The 25,656-nt window shown below is 44.9% G+C and overlaps 2 protein-coding genes across 2 annotated transcripts in view; one reads left to right on the top strand and one right to left on the bottom strand.

Moving 5' to 3' along the window:
* Positions 1–11,479: 11,479 nt before the first annotated feature.
* The window catches only part of ZNF527 (zinc finger protein 527), a 38,093-nt gene continuing 23,916 nt past the window's right edge, over positions 11,480–25,656 (top strand). The window contains 5 exon segments of the mRNA XM_004595066.3: positions 11,480–11,978; positions 15,556–15,682; positions 15,957–16,052; positions 18,365–19,548; positions 23,141–23,210. Coding sequence (XP_004595123.2) covers positions 11,970–11,978; positions 15,556–15,682; positions 15,957–16,052; positions 18,365–19,548; positions 23,141–23,210 — 1,486 coding nt within the window. The 5' untranslated portion in view covers positions 11,480–11,969.
* Positions 12,603–13,199, bottom strand: LOC101536286 (cytochrome c oxidase subunit NDUFA4-like). The gene is given in 1 exon segment (XM_036492781.2): positions 12,603–13,199. A coding segment is annotated over 1 exon segment (252 nt). The 5' UTR covers positions 12,855–13,199.

Below are 25,656 nucleotides of genomic sequence, written 5' to 3'. Positions count from 1 at the left end.
GGGCAACAGCTGGCCAAAGCTTACTACGCAGAAACACCTTCAGGGTATCCCTTCCTGAAGGATTAGTGAAGGAAATGGAAGCGTGAATGCCCTTTTTTCTTCACGCGCCTCCTCCTTATCCCAAGTAAAACTACATGGACCCCAGTACGAAAACAAGTAAGTTTGTTTAATATAGGCAATGTGTAATTAAAAGCACCTAAAGAAAACTTGGCTATTTTTATTTACTTTTAATTAAATTATAATAAATAAAAATGTCCTTCGTATGTAAATGGTTACCTCAGTCCATTCTTGGTTCTTCCTTAAGTTTCTCCTGTATGGAAATTCTGAAGCAGCTAACATTCCCCTCTCCTTAGTCCACACCACCCCATAGTGGTGAAAAGCTCCTTTTATCTTTCCTAAACATTCTTCCAAATCCAGCTTACAGACTGCTGGTGTGGTGAAGGATCCCACCCTCTCATGAAAATGTTCAGTTCCTAACAGGCTGGTTAAATCCCTGTGTGGGACTCGCCTCAAGACCAGGGCCAGTTGGGCATGTTGTGGTTTGGAGGGTAAGTGCTTATGATGCCAGTATCCCATGTTCAGGACAGTTCCAGATCCAGCCACTCCACTTCTTGAACAATGCCAAACCATCCCACTCACAGCTCTGTGATCTGCCAAATGATGCAGCTGAATGTTGTTTCAGTGCAAACCCAATGACTGGATTCACATCAAGCTGTTCCATATATTCACAGCTTGCATGTTGCAAAAACAAGCTTAATATCTATCGATGTGACATCAATAGAATAGGAAGTCTCATATTCATGCCTGAGCAATTGAATAAATTCTTTTTTAAAATGTTTATTAGTGATGATGATCACATGGTTGATCAGAGTGCGAAGGGTGAAGGGTCAGGGGTAGTGGGTGAGACCCTTGTCTACACATTTTTTTCTTCCCATATATGGGAGAAAAGTGGATACAAGAGGAGAAACCATGCCCAGCTTCCCAACCGCCACATTACCTCAGGGACTGGCGAACTGCCACCTGATGCCATCCCAAATTCCCCATTGTGGAGCATTTTTTTGAGGGTTCTGTTCGTGTATTTTTGATAGTTTTGAGATGCTGCTGACATTACTGCTCCATGGATGAGGAAATCTTTCTGAGTTTGGTTGGCTATCATAGTCTGCCTCTGAGACTCCTTTGGCCCAGTAATTAGCTGTTAAGTTTGTTTGGGGTAGTTGATCAATTTGTTCTGCCCTCCATCCTCAGCAAATCAATGGGTGCTGTGGCCCAGCCCAGCCCTGTCCAACACACACTCAACCTGTATGTACTGTAGGTAGAGCTGCTACCCAGTCAGAGCGACCCACAATAACCTCCATTGGACTGGCTCCCCAGCTCTGGTTCCTGTGCCTGCCAACATGTGCACTGAGTTGGTCCAGTCTGGCCCACATCCCATTGGGATCTCATTAACACCACTGGACATTGAAGCCTAACTCAACCCAACTGACTGTACTCTCCAGCACACACTCATGCCAGTGGGTGACACCGCCTGTCCAGTCAAGCCTGCCCCCCAGTCCTGGTTCTCATGCTGACCAGTTGCAGCCCATTAGAGAGGAGCCCACAACCTCTCCACTGAACCCACTCTCTGCCCCGTATGTTGCACTCTCCAGATAGTTTAGAAGTCTAGCTTGACAGAACTTGCCCCCAGTCCTAGCACTTGCCAGCTGATGCTGTGGCAAAGCCCAATCTACCTGCATGAGTGATAGCCCAGCATTGGGGTCCCTACTACTCCCCTACCAGGCTCAACTCCATTTCTTGCTCTCAGTTGTGAAGGTGGGTGCTGCGACCTAGTCTGGCGTAACCCATGTCAATTTGGTATTTGCCAGCAGGTGCTGTGGTCTGGCCTAGCCCCGTCTCCTCCCATTTCAGCTCACGCTGGTTGTAGCTGCCACCCAACCAGGTTTAATCAGCCCCCTATCCCGGTCCTAATGTGAAATGGCTGGTGATGTGGCCAGACCCAGACCATCCTAGACCCCATCCCGGTTCTCAGATCTCCCAGTGGTTGCTATGAACTGGCCAGGCCTGTCTCACCCCACTACCAGACCCACATGTATGCTGGCAAGTACTGTAACCTGGTCTGCTCTGGGCTGCTCCTTGCTTTGGTTCCCATGCTCATCTGCAGGGACTGTGCCCCTGACACAGGAGTTCCCCACACTAGCCTATTGGGTCTCCTCTCCATGGCATATCTTGCACACATGGTGGGTCTCTGGTCTGAATTGAGTTAGTCTACCTCCTGTCCTTGCAAGGAACAGTAGCCTCGCCCAACTGGCCCATACCCAATCCAGTTCTTATTGTTGGGTGTTGCAGCCCAGCCACACCTCATCCATGCCCTGACACAACTCTCATGTGGTCACAATGGGAGCAAAAACCTAGCCCAACTTGTCCCACACACACTCTGGCTCTCTCGCACACCAAAGGATGCTGGAGTACAGTCACTCTGGCATACCCCAGAGCCTGTCCATGCCCATGCTGAGGGACACTGCAGCCATTTCCAGCCCAGACCACCCCCATCGTCTCTCTCACACTCACCAGTGGGAACCACAACCTAGCTTGGATGTCCCCTAAGCTCCCTAACCAGGTCTGTTCCCAATTCCAGATCTTGCACACGCCAATGGTTGCTCTGATCCAGCTCTGCATAGGTCACTCCCGTTGAATAAATTATTGAATTGATTTTCTTTTAGATGCAGCATCCAGAATCAATTAACTCATTGGTGAGGTGATAAGTTGTGTCACTCAAAGCAGGAACTTTATCACATGTTGAGAGTTCTTGACTTGCAATACACATTTTTTTATTTATTGCTTTTTTTAAAGATTTGTTATTTTTTTTTTTAGTACAAAGTCAGATATAGAGAAGAGGAGAGACAGAAAGAAACATCTTCTGTCTGATGATTCATTCCCCAAGTGACCGCAATGGCCGGTGATGCGCTGATCCGAAGCCAGGAGCCCAGATCTTCTTCCAGGTTTCCCACATGGGTGCAGGGTCCCAAGCCTTTGGGCTGTCCTTGACTGCTTTCCCAGGCCATAAGCAGGGAGCCTCTATTTATTTCCCAATATATATGAAGGCACGTGTTTATAAAGAATTGTACACAAAGGCTTTTTATCAGCTTTATTCTTATCAGTCAATCTGGAAACAAACCAAATATGCAAAATGACATGAATGGATGTGTTAAAACTTTAGATACATCTGTTAAAAGTTATGCTAACCAGCAATAAAAAGCAGTAGTGACACATAAGATAGCATAGATGAATCTGAAGAACATGCTGACAGAACCCGAGGACTGCCTAATATGTGACTCCATTTATATGGGACTTAAACAGTTGTGTGATTCATCTTCAGCGACAGCAAAGTGTGGGCACCCTCCCTTACCCCCTTTAGGACACCTGAGGGAAAAAACAAACTGAAAGATTTGTCCCACCGTCCTTCCTCCATACCTCGGTCCTCCCCACCCTATTCAGAGATCCACATGTGAACAATATTAAAACACAACAACAAAACTTTAGGGATAGAAGGTAAGTCAGTGAATGCATCAGCTAGGTGTAGAATTGAAATCAAAATGGAGTAAACATGGCTCGTTGCAACTGTAATACTTTTCCCGTTTGTAACTCCTGCATTGCTTGCTCCCCGCTATGAAATTGTATGAGACCATCTGTGTAAGCTCGCATGCCGAGTCTCCTACGTGACCTTCAGCACCACCGGTTCCCAGTTCCCAGGAATTCAGGTTCGAGCCCGGTTATCTCACAGATGTTGCCAAGGCCTGAGCTTGGTTATCTGGACTGTCCGCCTGGAAGGGAGACAGGCACAGGACGCCCAGCTAAGATAGGCAGGGAACGCACATCGCCTCCTCTCTGCTACATTATGCAAGCCATGTAACGTGCCACTATGAAACCTCTAAATGTACTGATCCTGGCCATACTCTAGTAAGGGGTTTTGGTCCCGGTGGGTTGGTTGGTTGCCTTTCCTCTCATTGTGTTATGGGGTGCAGCCAGTGATAGCCAGCACCCATTGACAGTGGGCAAATGAAATTTGGCTGTGTCCCTCAACCTCTGTCCTGAAGGTGGGTCCTACAGCAATGGAATAGTAACTGCATCCTCAACCACTTCCCCCACATCCTAAATGAGCCAGGATATTGCAAGTCCAATTAGTCTAGGCATTTTTAGTACAAGCCCAGTTCCTGTTCCTGTCCATCCTAACGAGCATTAATCAACTCTTTAGCCCACAATACTTAGGTATTCCCTCCTGCCCACCTGTGACTCACCTATCAGCTGAGAGGGGACGGTATTGCGTTGTCGTGTAACCACTCCCCTCACAAGCCCTTTTAAAAAGGCCCATGAAGCAGGGGCTCTCTCTCTCTTTCTGGCCAGGTGCTTCTGTTACTCTGGCACCTCGACTCTTGGCTGACCCAGGACAGATAATCCCCTGAGCATGGTCCCTGTGTGCTGCTTAGATGGGACAATGGTTATAATAATGTTGTTTCTGGTCTGTGTACTATCTGGAGTTCCAGGAGGGGTGAGGCCTAGCAGTAGTAGAATGTGGGCAGAGAAGCCAGGGAAAGGTGAGTGTCTGCAGCTTTGTAACTGTGTCCAGGTTCTTTGTGAGTGTGTCCAGGTTATTTGTTGCATGACTCTTAGGATAACATATATTGTTGGGGAAGCTGGGACATAGGTCTTCAGCTTAATGGATGGACTTAAGGATGATGACTATTTGTTTCTTTTGGGATTATGATTGGTTGGATTATGATTAGATGGATTGCTGTATGGACTTGTAATTTGCTATTGTGCTCTGTTGTCTTCAAGCTTGATTAATAAAGTCTCCTTAATAAACCTTAGACATGTCTGGTGTGATCTTGCTCGCACCCTGCAACAATTGTAATAATAGCTTGTTGTGACTGTCACTGGTGTAATATTGTTTTAGCTTGACTGTTTAGGTTGAGTAGATGCAACAGGTGGACAGATGGAGACCGACCAACAAGGTCACAAGGCAATCGGCGGAGGAAGGAGTGATGGTCTGGAAACTCACACTTCCCGGCTGAAGACCACTAACCAAGAATTCCTCCAGCTCCGACCCACTTCCAGTGCAAGCCGACGACTTTTTCTCAGGGAACGCACAGAGTGCAACATGGAGAAAGCTATTCCCCAGGGTGTGAAGGCGGCGTCACGTGGGAGTTTCAGTGAGAGCATGCAGTGGGGAGCTCGAGTGCTGCAGGATGTGCGGCGTGGCGAGGCGGGGTGCGGTGCGGTGCGGTGCAGCCGCACCCTTGGCGGACATTTTCTCCCTGCCGCCTCGCTCCGGACTACATTTCCCAGAGTTCCTGCAGAAGTGGGACAGCCCTTTGGTTTGCCTGCGGGACTTTGGGCCTCCCCGGACGGAAAAGTACTCGCTGAGAACGGCCTATGTCTTGACGGGTTCCCCGAGGCTAGGCAAGTAAGTCCCTTGTGGGCTCAGAAGGAGGGTGGGTCACACAGGTCCGGGGTGTCAGCCAGGTGCTGAGTGGTCGGGCTCGGGCAGCGGACGTGAGGGGCGGCTTGTGTGTGCGAGTGTAATTGTGACTTGATGTGATTGTGGGACACGGTGTATACGGGTGTGAGACTGGGACACCGTGTGTGGGGGAAATGTGTCATTGTCCCCATGATCGTACGTGGGGCTGGATGTGCGAGTATAACCGTGCGTCCTCGTTGTTGATGTGTAGTTGTTACAACGTGCGGCCGTGTGTGTGTGTGTGTGTGTAGCTAGGACTGTGCAACTTCGTGGGATGTGCCGGGATATGCCATGGCGTGGGGGTAGAAGCTGAGGAGAATCTGGTTGTGTTGTGTGTGTGGCTGAGGGGTACGTGTGTGTCGTTGGTTTTCTGGGGAATGTTAGGACTAAGTTTACCGCATGGCCATTACAGAGAGGACGTGGGAGTGTGATCATGTAACTGGATGTGTGGCTGGAAGGCACGTCTCACAGTGTCTGGGTGACAGCCATGTGTCCTGTAGCCATTGTGGCATTTTGAGTGTGCAATTATGTGGGGGTGTTCATTAAGGGTTTGAGGAGAACTGCAATTCTACGTGGCTCTGTACTGCCTGTGCCATTTGTAGCTGTCTACAATGTTATATTGCTGTGGTGCTGTGTTTGAGGGGTCAGTGTATGTATGCCTCACAGGGGATGTGGAACTGGGACTCTGTGAGCTTATTTAGTGTGATGGTTTGGGTGAGGTGTGTCTGCATGGTGAGTAGCTGTAACATTGAGTAACTGTAACTTGGAGTATACAGGTGGGTGTTAAATGTAACTGCCCATCCTGCACCGCTTTGGCCATAGTTCATCCTCTTTGTGGGTAGTAGATGAGTCCAGAGTACCCTGTGCACAAAACAGCCTGGAATCTCACAATTCCTTTTTTTTTTTTTTTTTCTTAGCTCGTCTCTTCTAGAGGTACCCAGAGAAACAGGAATGGCTATTGACCAAGCCAAATTGCAGGTAACTCTGGGGTTCTATTTGCTTTTCTTTCCCAGGATGATCATCTTTTTAAAAAAAAGATTTATTTATTTTTATTGGAAAGTCAGCTATTCAGAGAGGAGGAGAAACAGAGAGGAAGATCTTCTGTCCGATGGTTCACTCCCCAAGTGACTGCAATGGCCGGTGCTGCACTGATCCGGAGCCAGGAGCCATGAGCTCTTCTGGGTCTCCCACTGGGTGCAGGATCCCAACGCCTCGGGCTGTCCTCAGCTGCTTTCCTAGGTCACAAGCAAGGAGCTGGATGGGAAGCAGGGCCACCAGGATTAGAACCGGCACCCGTATGGGATCCTGGTGCGTGCAAGGTGAGGACCTTAACCACTACACTATCGTGCCGGGCCCAGGGTGATCATCTTAACAGACTCATCCAGTCATCTGGTTCTTAGAAACTCCATTCATAAAATGGTCAGAAGCACTGAAGTAGTCAAAGAGACGTGGGCCACAAGCCTGATATTACAGTTTTTGGTTCTTTGGCTTGAAGTTTTACACTGGTTCTTATCACCCTTGAAGTGTTACACTTTCTTTTTTTTTTTTTTAAGAGAATATGGAATTTATTAGATAATCAACATGAGAACTAAACCCATCTAAAATAGGTACCCAGCTAGCTCCCTTTATCCATCTAGGTACCTCCAGACCTTCCCATCCTGACTCCAGTAAAAACCTTTTGGGTATAAAATGCCCAAAGACTAAAAAGAGGTAAAGCTTCTAAAGATGGCAAATGCTTAGCTCGAGGAGGCTCATGGTGGGTCAGGTAAGACCTTTTGTGGAGGAGCAAAGTGTTACACTTTCTTGAGCCATGTCAATGCCTGTGCTTAAAATGTTTTTTTTTTGTGTGTGTGTAATTTTTTTTTTAAAGATTTATTCATTTTGATTACAGCCAGATATACAGAGAGGAGGAGAGACAGAGAGGAAGATCTTCCGTCTGATGTTTCACTCCCCAAGTGAGCCGCAATGGGCCGATGTGCGCCGATCCGAAGCCGGGAATCAGGAACCTCTTCCAGGTCTCCCACGCGGGTGCAGTGTCCCAAAGCTTTGGGCCGTCCTCAACTGCTTTCCCAGGCCACAAGCAGGGAGCTGGATGGGAAGTGGAGCTGCCAGGATTAGAACCGGTGCCCATATGGGATCCCGGGGCTTTCAAGGCGAGAACTTGAGCCGCTAGGCCATGCCGCCGGGCCCAAAATGTTTTTTAAGTAAGAGGCAATAACCTAAAAAATAAATACTAGGCTCCAACCTTTACCACAACAGTTTGGTCATCATTATTTTCATATTGGCTTTTTAAAAAATTTATTAAGGGCCCAGCATGGTAACCTAGTGGCTAAAGTTCTCGTCTTATATGCCCCAGATTCTCATATGGGAACCAATTTGTGTCCTAGCTGCTCCACTTCCCATCTGGCTGCCTGCTTGTGGCATGGAAAAGCAGTGGAGAATGGCCCAAACCCTTGGGACCCTGAACCTGCGTGGGAGACCCGGAACAAGCTGCTGGCTTCTGGCTTTGGATCAGCTCAGTTTCGGCCATTGTGGCTACTTGGGGAGTGAGCGAGTGAATGAAAGATCTTTCTTTCTGCTTCGCCTTCTCTCTGTAAATCTGCCTTTCCAACAAAAATTAAATCTTTTAAAAAACTATTTTTTAAACAGGCAGAATTACAGAGAGGAGGAAAGATAGAAAGATCTTCTATTTGCTTGTTCAGTCTCCAAATGGCTGCAGCAGCTGGAGGTGAGCCGATCTGAAGCCAGGAGCCAGAAGCTTCTTCCAGGTTTCCCACAGGGTTGCAGGGTCCAAAGGTTTTGCGTCATCCTCGACTGCTTTCCCAGGCCACAAGCGGGGCACTGGATGGGAATTAGAGCAGCTGGGACACAAACCAGCACCCATATGGTATCCTGGTTCTTGCAAGGGGAGGATTAACCAGTTAAACCATAATGCTGAGTTTCTTTGTTGGCATTTTTAAAGAGCTTTTTATAACATATTGAGTTATCCCTAAATAATACAGTTTATGTTTATATTTTAATACACTGTGCTGTGTAGTGGTATTTTGCAGTTTTCTTTTCTTTTTCTTTTTTTTAAAAATTTAGTTTTTTTTTTATTGGAAAGTCAGATATACAGAGAGGAGGAGAGACAGAGTGGAAGATCTTCCATCCGATGAGTCACTCCCCAAGTGAGCGCAACGGCCTGTCCGGAGCCAGGATCCAGGAACTTCTTCCAGGTCTCCCACATGGGTGCAGAGTCCCAAGGCATTGGGCTGTCCTCGACTGCTTTCCCAGGCCACAAGCAGGGAGCTGGATGGGAAGTGGAGCTGCCGGGATTAGAACCGGCACCCATATGGGATCCCGGTGCGTTCAAGGTGAGGACTTTAGCCGCTAGGCCACGCCGCCAGGCCCAGTTTGCTTTTCTTAAGCAATATTTATTAGACTCAGTCTTGTTATTTTGACAGCTCTAGTTTGGACATCGATTATTTCCAGTTTTTAATTTTTGTTTTTTTAAGATATATTATTATTGGAAAGCCGGATATACTGAGAGGAGGAGAGACAGAGAGGAAGATCTTCCATCCGATGTTTCACTCCCCAAGTGAGCCGCAACGGGCCGGTGCGCGCCAATCCGATGCCGGGAACCTGGAACCTCTTCCGGGTCTCCCACGCGGGTGCAGGGTCCCAATGCATTGGGCCGTCCTCAACTGCTTTCCCAGGCCACAAGCAGGGAGCTGGATGGGAAGTGGAGCTGCTGGGATTAGAACCGGCGCCCATATGGGATCCCGGGGCTTTCAAGGCGAGGACTTTAGCCGCTAGGCCACGTCGCCGGGCCCCCTCCAGTTTTTAATTTTATGGAAGGGATGTTCTGAAAATATTTTTATGAATATCCATATATTATAATCTTTGATGAGCTTGCTGGTTTAATGATATATCATTATTTTCATAAAATGCATTCTGAAAAATAAAGAACTTGAAGTTATTGAAATATTAAATTAGTTACAGCACAAGTGTAATAAGGAAATAGAAGATTCCTAGTATTCTAAAGTTTAATTTTTATGCTATCTTCTCCACCCTTCCCTGTCCACCCCTTGCAAAGGTAGCAACTATTATTGGAAAGTCAGATATACAGAGAGGAGGAGAAACAGAGAGGAAGATTTTCCGTCTGATGATTCACTCAGGCAATCACCAGAGCTTCACTCACGCAATCGCCAGAGCTTCACCAATCCGAAGCCAGGAGCCCAGAGCTTCTTCCGGGTCTCCCACACGGGTGCAGGGCCCCACGGCTTTGGGCTGTCCTTGACTGCCTTCCTAGGCCACAAGCAGGGAGCTGACTGGGAAGCGGGGCCTCCAGGATTAGAACTGGCACCCATATGGGATCCCAGTACGTGAAAGGCGGGGACTCTAGCCACTAGGCTACTGCGCCAGGCCCACTAACTTCATCTTAATCTGAATATATATTTCAAGAAGTGTAAATATATTCCTGTTGTACAGCATATATAGAATTGTTTCATTTTTGAAAACTAATTCTAAAATCATTTAACCACAACATCCCATTTCTCCCTCCTCCTAGCCCGTGGCAGCCACCTCTCCTTTCCGATTCTGGGAGTTTGACTACTTTAGGTAATTCTGAAGATGGGATTTTATAATATTTGCCTCTTGTGGCTGGTTTGTTTCACTTAGTTAATGTCATTAAGGTTCAAAAATATAGCATATGGCAGTAACAGAATTTATTTCATTTTGTTTGGTTTTGAGTAGATTTTATTTGTAGAGCATTTTTAGGTTCACAACAAAATTGTAGATATCATATGTAGTTGTATCCTCTGTGATCAACAATCCCTTACACAGAATAGTATATGAGTTTTTAAAAAAACAAAAACAGGGCTGGCATTTGGTGCAGACACCACAATGTTTCTTGGGACAGCCCCATCCCATTCAGAGTGCCTGGGTAGGGGTCCCTGTTCCCTGCTGGTGTTTTCCCTGGAAGGAAGCAGATAACGGGGGCCCTGCCACTCATGTATGAGACCCAGCGTGGGTTCCTGGCTCCCACATCACCTGCCCAACTCTGGCCATTCCAGGTGCTTCAGGGAAGGAACCAGTACATGTAAGCTCTATGTCTATCTGTATTTTTCAAGGTGAAACAAGTAATAAATAAAGGTTAAAAAATAAAAACCACAGGGCCTGGTACAGTGGCTCAGTTGACTAATCCTCCCCCATTCAAGCATTGGGGCCTCGTGGTGGTGCCGGTTTGTGTACCAGCTGCTCTTCTTTTCATCCAGTTCCCTGCCTGTGGCCCGGGAAATCAGTAGAGGAAGGCCCAAAACCTTGGGACCCTGAATCTGCACGGAAGACCTGGAAGAAGTTCTTACCTTCTGGCTTTGGATCAGCTTGGCTATAGCACTGCAGCCATTTGGAACAATAAATCTTAGAAAGAAAAAAACCAAAAAAACAAAGGCAGGCTTGGTGTAGCAGCCTAGTGGCTAAAGTCCTCGCCTTGCACACACTGGGATCCCGCATAGGCACCGGTTATAATCCCTACAGCTCTGCTTCCCATCCAGCTCCCTGCTTGTGGCCTGGGAAAGCAGTTGAGGACAGCCCGAAGCCTTGGGACCCAAGAGGCTCTGGAATCCTGGATTCAGATTGGCGCAGCTCCCCGCTTGGGGAGTGACTCATCGGATAGAAGATCTTCCTCTCTGTCTCTCCTCCTCTCTGTATATCTGACTTTCTAACAAAAACAAATAAATCTTAAATAAAAAGTCATAAGGTTGAAACAGCTCTTAACTGAGAAATATGAAAGGAAAGCTAGTAATCTGTTTTGCATGGCAGAAACATAAAAGAAGTTGAAGCGAAAACTAGAAGATAGATTGAGGAGTCACTGTGTACATGCACACCCCTGTGTCCTTGTCCACACACGCCTGCATGCAGAGTGGTGAAAGGTGACTGACTTGGGACTGGGAAGCACAAAGTCGTCCTTAGGGCAGTCTTTGTCATTCTGGTGCGAGTGTACTATGTTGCTAGCCAAAGTCACCATTTGAATGCGCCCAGCTTGGATCCTCGTGGGCTCAGAGAAGGGATCTGCACCCGCAGACTGTAGCAGCTCATCCTTGTATGCAGAGTAACAGCATCACTAAGGTGGAGCAAGGTCTAGCCTGGGTCCTTTAGTTGAGACAGAAACCTGGATGGTTGCAGTGAACTTGAGTCAATCTCGTGCTGCCTTTTCCCTGGGATTCAGCTACCAGCTTTCCTCTGGCTGCCAGCTAAAGCCTGGGCTTTGTATGGGTGAAGAAATAGGATTTGTTCCTTCCTCCACTAGTTAGACTTGTATCATAAGAGCAAGAGAAATGAAGATAGCTTTGGCCGTTCTGAGAGATCTAAAGCCAATCTGTTTTCTAGATTTCTTTCTTTCCCCTTCTTATCAGAACAACTGTCTTTTTTTCAGAGTACCCCTGAGGAGAAGTGATCGTCTTCAGTTCTCACAACCATGGCTGGGGTGAGTTACTTCTTTTTGCCTACATGACATTCTTTTCATTAGGGGAAAACAAAAAGATGAGAGCATTTGCTTTTCTTATCCTGATAATCTATCAGGTGTTCCCTATAGGATCCTGGCCCCTGTTTCTGGCTAGATGCGCTATACCATCCTTAGAGGCCCTCTTTCTTCATCTTGTTTTCTCATTCTGCTCTCAGGGACTATGTTCAAAAGGAAATGTATTTTCTTTAAGGACACAAGAAGAGATTTGTACAATCAACCGGTTCTGTCTAGAATATGATTTGATGTCATGCTAAGCTAGCAACAAACATGGAAAAGTCAATATTATCCGTGCAGACTAGCATTCTCTGGTAAAACAGGAAAGTGATGTTGGTAGTTTCAAATCATAGATTGTTGCAAGATCTCATGGTTTATGAGGATTTCAGAAATGGGCTCAGTTACTGACAGAGAACTTGATGACTCTTGGTTTTTTTTCAAGTTTCACATATTTACTAATCAATGTAATAAGCTCCATTAAATCAACTTGACTGCGTGCATTTAGAGAAGTATTTCCTGGATAAGTGGAAAACTGTGCAGATGGTTCTGCAACACCTTCATTCTTAGCACTTTTGGAGTGTACATTTTCAGTTAGAAGTCTGGACATTTGTTCTTCATTTTGCTCTAATCCACATTCACCGATTAGAACTTGTATTGATTATTGGGACCCAGTTTGTTCCAGGGTTCTGGGATATTCTTTCTGTCCCAACTGACAACATCTGAATTGAACAATGCTAGGTACATGACTTCTAGTTCAGCCCTAGTACCTCCCGCTCCAATCAATATGAAGAGAGGAATCCAGCTAAGGTGCTGCTTGCCCTGGCCAAGTATCTGGTGGAGCATCGTGGCAGCAGAAGCCTTGGGTCAAAGCTGGAAGGCCCGAGACTACACAGTCTCCCCAGCAAAGATAGTCCTCTTTTTATTTCATTAACATTTATTTTTATTGGAAAGGAAGATCAGATTTACAGAAAGCTCTTCCATCTGCTTGTTTATTCTCCCAGTAGCCACAATGCTGGAGATGAACTGAGCTGAAGCCAGGAACCAGGAACCTCTTCTGGGTCTCCTACTTGGGTTCAGGTTTCCAAGGCCTTGGGCCACCCTCTACTGATTTCTCAGGTCATAAGCAGGGAGCTGGATGGGAAATGGAGTGGCTGGGACATAAGCTAGTGTCCATGTGAGATGCCAGCATTGCAGGAGAAGGTTTAACCAAGTACCAATCCAAAGCCAGGAGCCAGGAGCTTTTTCTGGGTCTCCCATGTGGTACAGGGTCCCAGGGTTTGGGCCAACTGTCACTGTTTTCCCAGGATACAAGCAGGGAGCCAGATGGGAAGTGCAGCAGTCAGAATATGAACTGGTGCCCATATGGAATCACAGTGGATGCAAGGCAAGGATTGTAGATACCCTTTCCCCATCTTTTTTCTGTGCAATTTTTTTGGGTGGGAAAATAAAAGGAAAATAAATTGGTTCACTTGCCACTCTATTTTACTGATTGCATCTTTGTGTTCTCATTTCTTGAAAATTAGTAGTTAAATAAATGCTTTAATATACTTGAAATTTTCGTCAAAATATTTCACAAATTAGCAATACAGAGTATCATCAGGAGGCACATTATATATAGTTTCTTTTTTTTTAAGATTTATTTATTTTTACTGGAAAGTAAGATATACAGAGAGGAGGACAGACAGGAACATCTTCTGTCCAATGATTCACTCCCAAAGTGACCGTAACTGCTGGAGCTAAGCCGATCCGAAGCCAGGAGCCAGGAATTCATCTGAGTCTCCCGCACGGGTGCAGGGTCCCAAGGCCACAAGCAGGGAGCTGGATGGGAAGTGAGGGTGCTGGGATTAGAACTGGCACCCATATGGGATCTCAGTGCCTGCAAGGCGCGGACTTTAACTACTACGCCATCGTGCCGGGCCCATGTTTCTTTCTTTCTGTTTTTTGTTTGTTTGTTTGTTTTGTTTTGTTTGGGGGGGAGTCAGATATACAGAGAAGAGAGACAGCGAGGAAGATCTTCCATCCGATGATTCACTCCCCAAGTGACTATAATGGCCAGAGCTGAGCTGATCTGACGCCAGGAGCAGGAACTTCCTCCAGGTCTCCCACACAAGTTCAGGGTCCCAAGGCTTTGGGCTGACCTCGACTGCTTTCCCAGGCCACAGCAGGGAGCTGGATGGGAAGTGGGGCCACTGGGATATGAACCTGTGCCCATATGGGAACCCTGGCATGTTCAAGGCGAGGACTTTAGCCACTAGTGTAAAGGCTTTCTAGAATCTTCCAAAAGTGATGAGTTTACTTTTCAGAATGATGAGATCAGGAGCCAAAGATTTTAATGTAACCAACCTATTACCTTATTGTCCTTTAAAATAAAAAGACTTACTTATTTTACTGGAAAGTCAGAATCATTGAGAGATAGCAAGAGAGATATAGATCTTTCATCTAGGGCCTGGCGGCGTGGCCTAGCAGCTAAAGTCCTCGCCTTGAACATGCCAGGATCCAGCTCCCTGCTTGTGCCCTGGGAAAGCAGTCAAGGATGGCCCAATGCTTTGGGACCCTGCACCCGTGTGGGAAACCTGGAAAGAAGTTCCTTGTTCCTGGGTCCGGATTGGCACAGCACTGGCCGTTGCGGTCACTTGGGGAGTGAATCATTGAACGGAAGATCTTCCTCTCTGTCTCTCCTCCTCTCTGTATATCTGACTTTGTAATGGAAATAAATAAATCTTTAAAAAATAGATCTTTCATCTATTGGTTTACTCCCCAAATGGCCACACAGCCAGAGCTGGGTCAGTTTGAAGCTGACAGCCAGGAACTTCTGTGTCATGGGTGCAGGGGCTCATGGATTTGAGGCATCTTTTGCTGCTTTCCCAGATCACAAGCAGGGATCTGGATGGAAAGTGGAGCAGCTGGGACTCAAACCATTCTTCATATTCAAACCAGCCACGACACCTGGCCCTAAATTTATCTTTTTTGAAATGGCAATTTGGGGCCTGGTGTGGTGGCCTAGTGGCCAAAGTCCTTGCCTTAAACGCTCCGAAATCCCATATGGGTGCCAGTTCCCATCCAGCTCCCTGCTTGTGGCCTGGGAAAGCAGTCAAGGATGACCCAAAGCTTTGGGACCCTAAACCCACGTGGGAGACCCAGAGGAAATTCCTGCCTCCTGGCTTCAGATCAGCTCAGCTCCGGCCATTGTGGTCACTTGGGGAGTGAATCATCGGACGGAAAATCTTCCTCTCTGCCTCTCCTCCTCTCTGTATATCTGACCTTGCAATAAAAATAAAATAAATGTTTTAAAAAAAAGGCCATTTGAAAGTATAATTTGGGCACTAGGGGTACTTTTTGGCATTTGGTAAGTCATTATACCTAGGTTTTTTCCAATGGACATAGTAATGAATTTGTTTATATAATTTAAATAAATGTATTGCTCTTGTATTGTTTCTCAGACTGATACAATATTATGTAAAATAACTTTTTTTAAAAAATCTCAAAACAAATGCATTCAAGTATTTCTTAAAATACATAGTTGGTGCTATATGTTTTGTTTCAGGGATCAGTGACGTTCAGTGATGTGTCTGTAGACTTCTCTCAGGAGGAGTGGGAGTGCCTGGACCCCACTCAGAGGGACCTGTACAGGGATGTGATGTTGGAGAACTATAGCCATCTTGTTGCAATGGGTAAGAGCATCTATATCAATAAATGAGAGGTTACAGATTGTGCTTCCATAGTGACTTCGTTAGCTCTTTTCAGGTTTCCAGATGAATTTCTACTCCTTATTGCCACATAAATTATTTGAGCTAAAATGAAGAAAGGAAACAGGCAGTTCCAGTGGGCTCTGGCTCAGCCTTTTCTGCATCTTTCTGTAGTGGTTTCTATAGAGGCATTTTTTTCTTGACCTGGATCTGATTTACCCACGAGATAATCATATCCCCTCTCTTTTCTCATGAGCAGGACTTTACATTCCTAAGCCTCAAGTGATTTCATTATTGGAACAAGGGAAAGAACCCTGGATGATTGGCAAAGAGCTGACCAGAGGCCTGTGTTCAGGTAAGTGAGCAACGATTTCACAAAACTGGCAGTGCAGCTAATATCTCCAGCTGTTCAGTAAGGAAACAATACGTTTTAGATATTTCTTGCAAGTTCTCATTAGTCTAGACCCACTGGAGAAAATTTAAGTCCTTTTGGCTTGAGTTTACACATAACCCTTCCTTCACCATTCCACCACCACTCTCCTCCAGCCAACAATTTCAGGCAGAAGGTATCCTTCACGTCTTAAAAAAAAACCCACACTCAAAGAAGTCCACAAAGGCCAGTGTCGAGCTGATCCAAAAGCCAGGAGCCAGAGCCTCTTTTGGGTCTCCTACGCGGGTACAGGGTTCCAAGTCTTTGGCCCGTCCTCTACTGCTTTCCCAGGCACAGGCAGAGAGCTGGATGGGAAATGGGGCCGCCGGAATTAGAACCAGCACCCATACGGGGTCCTGGCATGTGCAAGCAAGGACTTTAGCAGCTAGGCTACTGTAGCAGGCCTGCTTTATTTCCTTTGTACATTAGACTTGTCTAGGCATTTTATGAAAATGTCCACTTTCAAAGGGATATAGCATCGTGTAATACATGCGTGTGAATCAGCATCCCAGGCTGCCACCTTCCCAGTGCTGGTAGTGTTTCATTATTAGCAACCTGTCAGTGACTTATTTTCTAAGTTTGTTTTGGAACTTTTTATTTCTCCAGCATTTTCTTCATTTGTGTAAAGAGGTCACCTAGGTGCTATAATTTATGTCATGCTTCGGAATTTAGAGACTAAAAGGGGTGTTAAAATATGTCCATGAATATCAAGTCCTACAAGGTAGAATAAAGTAAAACTGCAGGGAGTTCAGCGGAAAATCTGGGTAACCGTAGAAGTAGATTAGGCCATGCTAACATAGTAATTAGAGCCTTAAAAGTAATTGAGGTCTGGGCCTGTCACCATAGCCTAGCGGCTAAAGTGCTCATATTAAACGTGCCGGGATCATATTGGCACCAGTTCTAATCCCGGCAGCCCCACTTCCCATCCAGCTCCCTGCTTGTGGCCTGGGACAGCAGTCAAGGACGGCCCAAAGCCTTGGGACCCTGCAGACACGTGGGAAAATCTTCCTCTCTTTCTCTTCTCCTCTATATATCTGACCTTCCAATAAAGTGATTGAGGTCACCATGTTTAAAGAGACATTATGGGAGGCATAAATACCTACACTGAGAAGAAGAGTTGTCAGAGAGGAGAGATTTCAGATGAAGTAGGAGAACTGAAGAGTTCTCACTGAGCACTGCTATAGACCAAGAATCGGTCCAAGTGCTAGGTTTATAGTATTGATTGTAACTTGTAATATTAGTTATATTTGCTAGAGAGAGAGGAAGTCCCCATTATCTGGCCCTCTTTACTATATGCCCACAACAGCAATGGCTGACGTGGGAGTGAAGGCAGGTTGCAGTCTAGACCTACCATATTGATATCAAGAGTCATACCACTATGTCCCAGGGTGTGCTTTGGGAGGAAGGTGGAGTTAGGGGTTTGAGCCAGGAATTGAACCCAGGCACACTAATGTGTTGAAGGTATCCTGTCCAATAGGCTAAATACCACATACAGCAACCCTGTTAGTAAAGGGCTTAAAATTTTTTTACAAAGTTATGTGCAGAATTTTATCTGCCCCAACAGTAGTATCCCAGACATCCATGTTCAAGTGTTTAATACCACATATTAAAAATATCTATATTATGTGCTTGTGTTATTTATCTAATAGAATATTAACACATATGTATATATTTTATAACCACATATATGCATATACACACTCCTGTACCACTCAGTAAATCTGAAGGTTTGTGCTAGGAACCATAGATAAAGACCAAATTTATTCTTTATTATACCTCAGAATAAGAATACCCCAAAATCATCCTCATTGTACTTATTTCTGTCAGAAATCCTTTAACAAAGGCTAGAAATTCCATTTTTCATTATAGTATAATACATGCTGTTATGTGCATATAAAAGCATGTTTAGATATATGTGACTTGTCACTTTTTAATATGGAAGATGTTTCAAACATTGTATATTGTATATTCATCAATATTTCCAGATGTCTCTGACCCTCATCAATATCCAAGAATCATGATTGTGATTTATTTCTGTCATCCCTCTCTGTTGCCCATATTATATTTGGTTATTTTCTGTGCATTTATATGCACTTCTCAGATTCAACAAGTACCCTTGAAAACTGTATATTTACCAACTAAATCTTATTTTTCCTTTACTTTTTATATTTCTGTTATAAAAGATTAGCTTTTCTCAGGGACGGAAAAGAAATATTTACTATTTAATTCTCTTCCAGATCTGGAGTCAATGTGTGAAAGCAAGTTGTTATCGCTAAAGAAAGAAGTTTATGAAATAGAGTCTTGTCAGAGGGAAATGATAGGACTAACAAAGCCTGGCCTGGAGTACTCGACCTTTAGAGGTGTTTTAGACTATGGAACCCACTTTGCAAGTCAACTGGGATATCAAAATGGACCTTTCAGCCAAGAAATATTGACTCATGAAAATATGCCCACATTTCTTCAGCAGACATTCCTTACTTTACATCAAATAATTAATAATGGAGAGAAACCCTATGAATGTAAGAAATGTGGAAAGGCTTTTAGTCAGAGCTCACAATTTATTCAACATCAGAGAATTCATATTGGTGAAAAATCTTTTGAATGTAAGGAATGCGGGAAATTCTTTAGTTGTGGATCACATGTTACTCGACATCTGAAAATTCATACTGGTGAAAAACCATTTGAATGTAAAGAATGTGGGAAGGCCTTCAGTTGTAGTTCATACCTTTCTCAACATCAAAGAATTCATACCGGTAAGAAACCCTATGAATGCAAGGAATGTGGAAAGGCCTTTAGTTATTGTTCAAATCTTATTGATCATCAGCGAATTCACACTGGAGAAAAACCCTATGAATGTAAAGTATGTGGAAAAGCCTTCACCAAGAGCTCACAACTTTTTCAACACGTAAGAATCCACACAGGTGAGAAACCGTATGAATGTAAACAGTGTGGCAAAGCCTTTACCCAGAGTTCCAAGCTTGTTCAGCATCAGAGAACTCATACAGGTGAAAAACCCTATGAGTGCACACAGTGTGGCAAAGCTTTTAGTAGTGGATCAGCACTTACGAATCACCAGAGAATTCACACCGGTGAGAAACCCTATGAGTGCAAGGAATGTGGGAAGGCTTTTACTCAGAGTTCACAACTTCGTCAACATCAAAGGATTCATGCTGGTGAGAAACCCTTTGAATGTCTTGAATGTGGGAAGGCTTTTACCCAGAATTCACAACTCCTTCAGCATCAAAAAATTCATACAGATGAAAAGCCATATGAATGTAATGAATGTGGAAAGGCCTTTAATAAATGTTCCAATCTGACTCGACACATAAAGATTCACACTGGTAAGAAGCCCTAAGACTGGAAGGAATGTGGGAAGGCATTTAATAGTGGCTCGGATCTCCTATATCATCAGGGACATCATGCGAAAGAATAACTTAAAAATAGCTGTGTCACCTTCCTAGAATTTTAAATAGAACTTCATTTTTGCTAGCTATCTTCTTTAACCACTTTTGGTTTATTGATATTTAATTGATACTGATATTTAAGCTTTTAATCCATAAATAATGGATTCACAGTCATTTGACATCCCCCACCATCCCCAACTTGTGTTTCAGTTGTTCAATAATTCTTTTCCAGTTGTGTGGTTCTAACTTGGTAACACATTGTATATTCTTCATATTGGCGAAGCAGTTTTTTCTGTTTTATGTATTTAAAATTGTACCAATATCACAGTCTTTAAACTGTGTAGGTTTTAGTACTTCTAGTATATTATTGAATTAATGCTTTGCTTTTTTAAGTTCATCTTTTTCATTGCAAAACTTTGCATCTTATTGTAAGTGAGAAAATAGGACATCAGAAACTGAAACTTCAAAATTAGTTTTCATGACATTAACTGTACTCATAGTTGAGTTCTCTCAATTGGTAAATCTCATCCTGCCAGACTTTTAAAAGAATGTTTATTTGAATCTACCTGAAAGGCGAAGCCAGACAGGGTTTCCATCTGTTGATTCACTCCCTACATATTCAGCAATAGCCAGGAGCTTGGAATTCCATCCCAGTCTCACAGATGGGTGACAGGGGCCCTAAAGTAGCTGGGCCATCACCGTCTGCCTTCTAGAGTGCATTAGCTGGATTGGGAGTAGAGTAGTGGGAACCGAATAGATACTTCAATATGGGATGCAGGCAGCCCAAGTGGTGGCTTAACCTACTACTCAACAGCACCTACCCCTAGATTTTTTTCTTAAGATGTAATTATGTTACACAAGCTGCATGTTCACTTTTATCATCTCAAAAACATGATTTCCATCCCATTAACTTTAGATATTTATTATTTTAATGACATATTTAACAACTTTTTTATAGTGACTAATATTCACATTATGGTTGATGACTTTGTATTTTTATGGTTATAAAACTGTCATCAGTTTGATGAACCAACGTTTACCTTTAAGTGCTTACTTTTAAAATGCTTAATGTTAGGGCCTGGTGCAGTGGCCTGGTGGCTGAAGTCCTCTCCTTGCACATGCTGGGATCCCATATGGGCGTTGGTTCTATTCCTGGCAGCCCCACTTCCCGTCCAGCTCCCTGTCTGTGGCCTGGGAAAGCAGTCAAGGACGGCCCAAAGCCTTGAGACACTGCAGCCGAGTGTGAGACCTGGAGGAGGCTCCTGGCTCCTGGCTCCTGGCTTCAGATCAGCTCAGCTCTGGCCATTGCTGCCACTTGGGAGTGAATCAGTGGATGGAGGATCTTCCTCTGTGTCTCTTCTCCTCTCTGTATATCTGACTTTCCAATAAAAAAAAAAAATCTTAAAATGTTTATGTTAATTGTTGGAATTGTCCCTGTTTTTCCTTGCAAAATTGTGTTCTAGTGCCACACTAGGAAGGCAGTCATTGCTATGAAACTGTTGTTTATCTTTCCAGATATTTCAAGTTCTTATATATGTTACTGATGCTTTCTTATATATAAATATTATAATTTATGCTGTATGTATTCATTTGCTGTGAAGAACCAATAACTTAATAAAGGTAAAGTACTTATCACTATTCCTATTACAGAGTAATAAAAGGTTTCCACTATTGTGGATATATTCAGTATCATAATTACTTCATTATGACTGGTTGATTTTTTGTTATTATTTTTATAGGTAAAATGACATGAACCTCAGGGTTCCAGGTGCCAGGTGCTCTTTAAAAAATTTAAAATTTGGGCTCGGCGCAGTAGCCTAACGGCTGAAGTCTTCACCTTGCACGTGACAGGATCCCATATGGGCACCAGTTTGTATCCCGGTGGCCCCACTTCCTATCAGCTCCCTGCTTGTGGCTGGGTTTCTCTGAATGATAGTGCTCGCAGGGGTGGAGACTTGGGTGGGTAAGCGTGTCCCCAGAGCCGCTGAAGGTCACCTGCCTCAGAAACGCATCAGTTCAGAGTTGAGACAACACGTTCTAGAATCCTTAGGCAATCCTATGACGTTCTCGCTGGGAGCACATCTCATTGGACCTTGGGGCCTCCAAGGCTTTAACAAGGGAATCTTAGCTACCTTGGTTATAAGAGTTGGTTGGACGGGTGTCACAGACACCCCACTAGAGCGAAGCCCACCCCAACGCCTCCACCTTTCTCCAAAACTACAGTCCCCAGAGTCCTCGGCGGTCACTTCTGGTTTGCATCACCATTGACGCATTAAGGATCAGGAGGTATCCATCAGGTTTGACTTAACACTATTCGTGGTTTTTCCGCATGCTTCTAACCTATGTTCCCGAGCTTTGGCCTCAGGATCCACTGTGTGAACCCCGTGTTCTGTAGTGCCCAACAGTCACCTTGACTCTGTCCCCGATTCGCTTACGGGGACTTGGACCGTAGAGGCAGAGCTCTGCCTCTAAATTCGTTCACTCTACGATCTGCCCCACCAGGCTGTTTCCCCTTAGTTGAGCCCACAGGATTAAGACAAGGTCCCACTTCTATGCTAAAGATGCAGGGCTTCACTGCCTGGCTGCAAAGGGGAAGGGGTGCTGCGCTTGGGGGTGTTGAGTCAACCCACCCCACTTACCCGGGATCTGGGTAGGAATTGGGTTGCCCTGGTGATTTCTGTGGCTTTCCTGATACTTTGTGGTAGGGGTAGGGTGCGGATGCTGCTTCAGCTCCTGGGAGAGCATTTTTTTGTCTCAGCACTCTTATTTTTCTCCATAGCTTCAGGTCTGTCTTCTGAGACGTGGCCCTTCTCCAGGGAGAATACTCAGAACAGGACAATGGTCAGGGGTCTCCTGAAAGCCAAAAAAAGGCAGGAATCACCTGTCATTCCATCTTGGCTACCAACAAGATGGATCAGTTACTTTATTTATTTTTGCCCTGGAGGCTGACCTGTTGATATTTGGCAAAGTTCATTTTTACTTCTGGAGTGTTTTATGCTGCTCTCAATGTTCCTTTCTGCTCCATATGCCCCTAGGTCATTCACCAAATAGTTAATTTTGAACAACACACAGAGAAGTTAAAACAACCAGATATTGGACATGGGACATGTGTGCCTAATTGTCCAGGAATATGGATGAAGGGCAAGGACACTCCTCTGTGTTATGCTTGTGACCTGAAGTGGTTCAGGGGGATTCCCGGGAGAAACGGGGCAGTCTGAGCAGCGCCCGGGAGACTTGGTAAGTAGCAGTAGGAGGAAAACAGGAAACAAGGCTTAGGGTGTCAGACACTGGATCAGTGGGCACAGTCCCCCGCTGAAAGGGTTAATTGTAAAGGTGACTATGTTCCTGCAATCTGGAATCTCCAAAGAAGCACCTGAGAAAAAACTGCATCCCGAAACACCAGGAGGCAGGCAGGAGATAGGAAGGACCTTGGAATTTTAAAATTTACAGGAAACACCGCTACCTTGGAGGCATGCTGTTTGACCTTTGTCTGCATTGAAGAGATAGGATCAGCATCCCGAGCCTATGCATTGTAACTTTCTACTGCCTGCTTTCTGCTTCGCATCACGAAAAAGCCCCCTAATCATGTATTTGCCCACTGTCATGTAGCTATTGATCTTCACAGATACTTGCTATAAAAGTCCCACACTTACTTTGTTTGAGGTACTTCTTGTTCATGGCAAGAGGTGGCCGCCCAACTGGACATTAAAATAATTTCACTTGCCTTGGAGTCTCGCAAGATTTCTTTGAACCTCAATACCCTGCTGCTCTGTGGAAAGATTAAAGTGGCCAATAAACTTATTTAAGGATCTTTAAGTATGTGCAAGGGAAGGTAAGACCAGGTATCTATACGTGGACCAAGGAGAGGTGACTTGAATTTTGTGTTTCCTGGAATTCTACCAGCAGGGCCTAGAAATGTGGGCCATCTTCCACTGTTCTAGGCATGTCAGTGAGCTGGACTGGAAGTGAAGCAGCCAAGACTCAAACCGGTGCTCATATAGGATGCCGGTGACTCAGGTGCCACAATGCCAACACCATACATTTTCTATAAAAGGTAAATACTCGATGCTTTTGAAGCAACATGCAGTTCTGTCAGTATCTCTACTCCCTTTGTCTCATCCTTTTCTTTCTTTTTTATTTCAACTTTTTCAAAAGGCAAAAACCATTTTTATCTGGTGCATCATATAAAAGAGGTCACAAGCTGGATTTAGCCTGTCAGATGAAATTTGCTAGCTTTTACAATAGAAAATGTAAAGAGAAATTTAAAAAATAATTCTTCGAAAAATGTCTGAGTGGGAGATAGCTTGGAAAAATAATGTTGGTAGCCCCGCCCTTAAAATACCCTGAAAATGGGCCTGGCGGAGGGCCTAGTGGCTGGAGGTCTTGCCTTACATGCCTTGGGATCCCATATGGGCACCGGTTCTAATCCCGGCAGCCCCACTTCCCATCCAGCTCCCTGCTTGTGGCCTGGGAAAGCAGTCAAGGATGGCCCAAAGCCTTGGGACCCTGCACCTGCATGGGAGACGTGGAGGAGGCTCCTGTCTCCTGCCTTTGGAACGGCTCAGCTCTGGTCATGGTAGCCACTTGGGGAGTGAATCAGTGAACAGAAGATCTTCCTCTCTGTGTGTATCTGCCTTTCCGATAAAAATACATAATCTTTAAAACATATATCCTGAAAAGGATCCTCTGAAAATGTCCTTTTTTTCCAGCAGGATCAAAGCCACAGATTAACCTTGCCCCTCCTACCTTATGATATTCTCCAGTCACCAAGCCTTCAGTGACCATGTGAGGTTCAATTATCTCAGCTGTTTTCAAGTTTTTGTGCAGCAAATCATCTCCATCCAGGGAAATGTTATCCAAAAGCTCAAAAACATCAATAGAAGAAAAAAGTCTCTGATCAATCCTGCTTGAATAACACAATGGCAATTCCATAGAAAGACAACTCCAGGGGCCTGGCGGTGTGGCCTAGTGGATAAAGTCCTCGCCTTGAACGCCCCGGGATCCCATATGGGCACCGGTTCTCATCCCGGCAGCTCCACTTCCCATCCAGCTCCCTGCTTATGGCCTGGGAAAGCACTTGAGGATGTCCCAAAGCCTAGGACTGTGCACCCACATGGGAGACCTGGAAGAAGTTCCTGGCTCCTGGCTTCGGATCGGCACAGCACCGACCGTTGCGCTCACTTGGGGAGTGAATCATTGGATGGAAGATCTCTCTGTTTCTCCTCCTCTCTGTATATCTGACTTTCCAATAAAAATAAAATAAATCTTAAAAAAAAAAAAAGACAACTCCCAGTCTGTGTTTGGGAGAGTAAGCAAAAGTGGCACTTCACAACCATTCTCTGGCTCACCTGAGGAACAGCCAGTAAAGTCCAAGGAAGAAAACAGTGATATATATAGGATCCAGGCCAGTATAGAAGGCAGATCTGGAGATAGCAAAGTAATACATGATAAGTACATAATAAGTCTCAGAATTTGAATCAATCAAATATGAAGACCAAGGCCAGGCTTTACCAAGGTGTTAAACCTAATTAACCTCCAGAAGATACAACACAGGGAAGTTACCTTACATGTACCCCAAGGTCTCAGAGCCTTAGCAGTATGTCAGTTTTCATTCAAAAAAATAATAATATAAATATCCAAGTACATTATCTGTGGGGAAAAGCCTTACGTGTGCAGGGAATGTGAACGTGGCTTTTTCTGGAAATCCAATTTCATCACACACCAGAGGACACACTTAGGGGAGAAACATTCTATGTGCAAGGATTGTGGACAAGCCTTTACTTGGTAGTCAGACCTCTTTACACATAAGCAGGCACACTTGGAAGTCAGACCTTACTTGTGCAAATAATGTGGTCAGATCTGTAGCCTGAAGTTAAACCTCATTACATACCACAAGGCACACTGGGGAGAAGCCTTATGTCTGCAACAAATGTGAGTGTGGTTTTTGCCAGCATCCACACCTCATCAGACATAAGCAGACACAAACAGGAGAGAAGTCTTATGTTTGTAGAATAAGGCTTCAGCCAGAAACTACCCTTCATGAGAAAGTAAAGACACACACAGGAGCCTTATGTATGCACAGAGTGTGTGTTACCAGAGGAGCCCACTGGGTTCTTTCCTCACCT

This window comes from Ochotona princeps, chromosome 16, assembly GCF_030435755.1.
Source record: "Ochotona princeps isolate mOchPri1 chromosome 16, mOchPri1.hap1, whole genome shotgun sequence".
In the NCBI taxonomy this organism is placed as follows: Eukaryota; Metazoa; Chordata; class Mammalia; order Lagomorpha; family Ochotonidae; genus Ochotona; species Ochotona princeps.
This window is presented reverse-complemented; position numbering and strand designations above follow the sequence as displayed.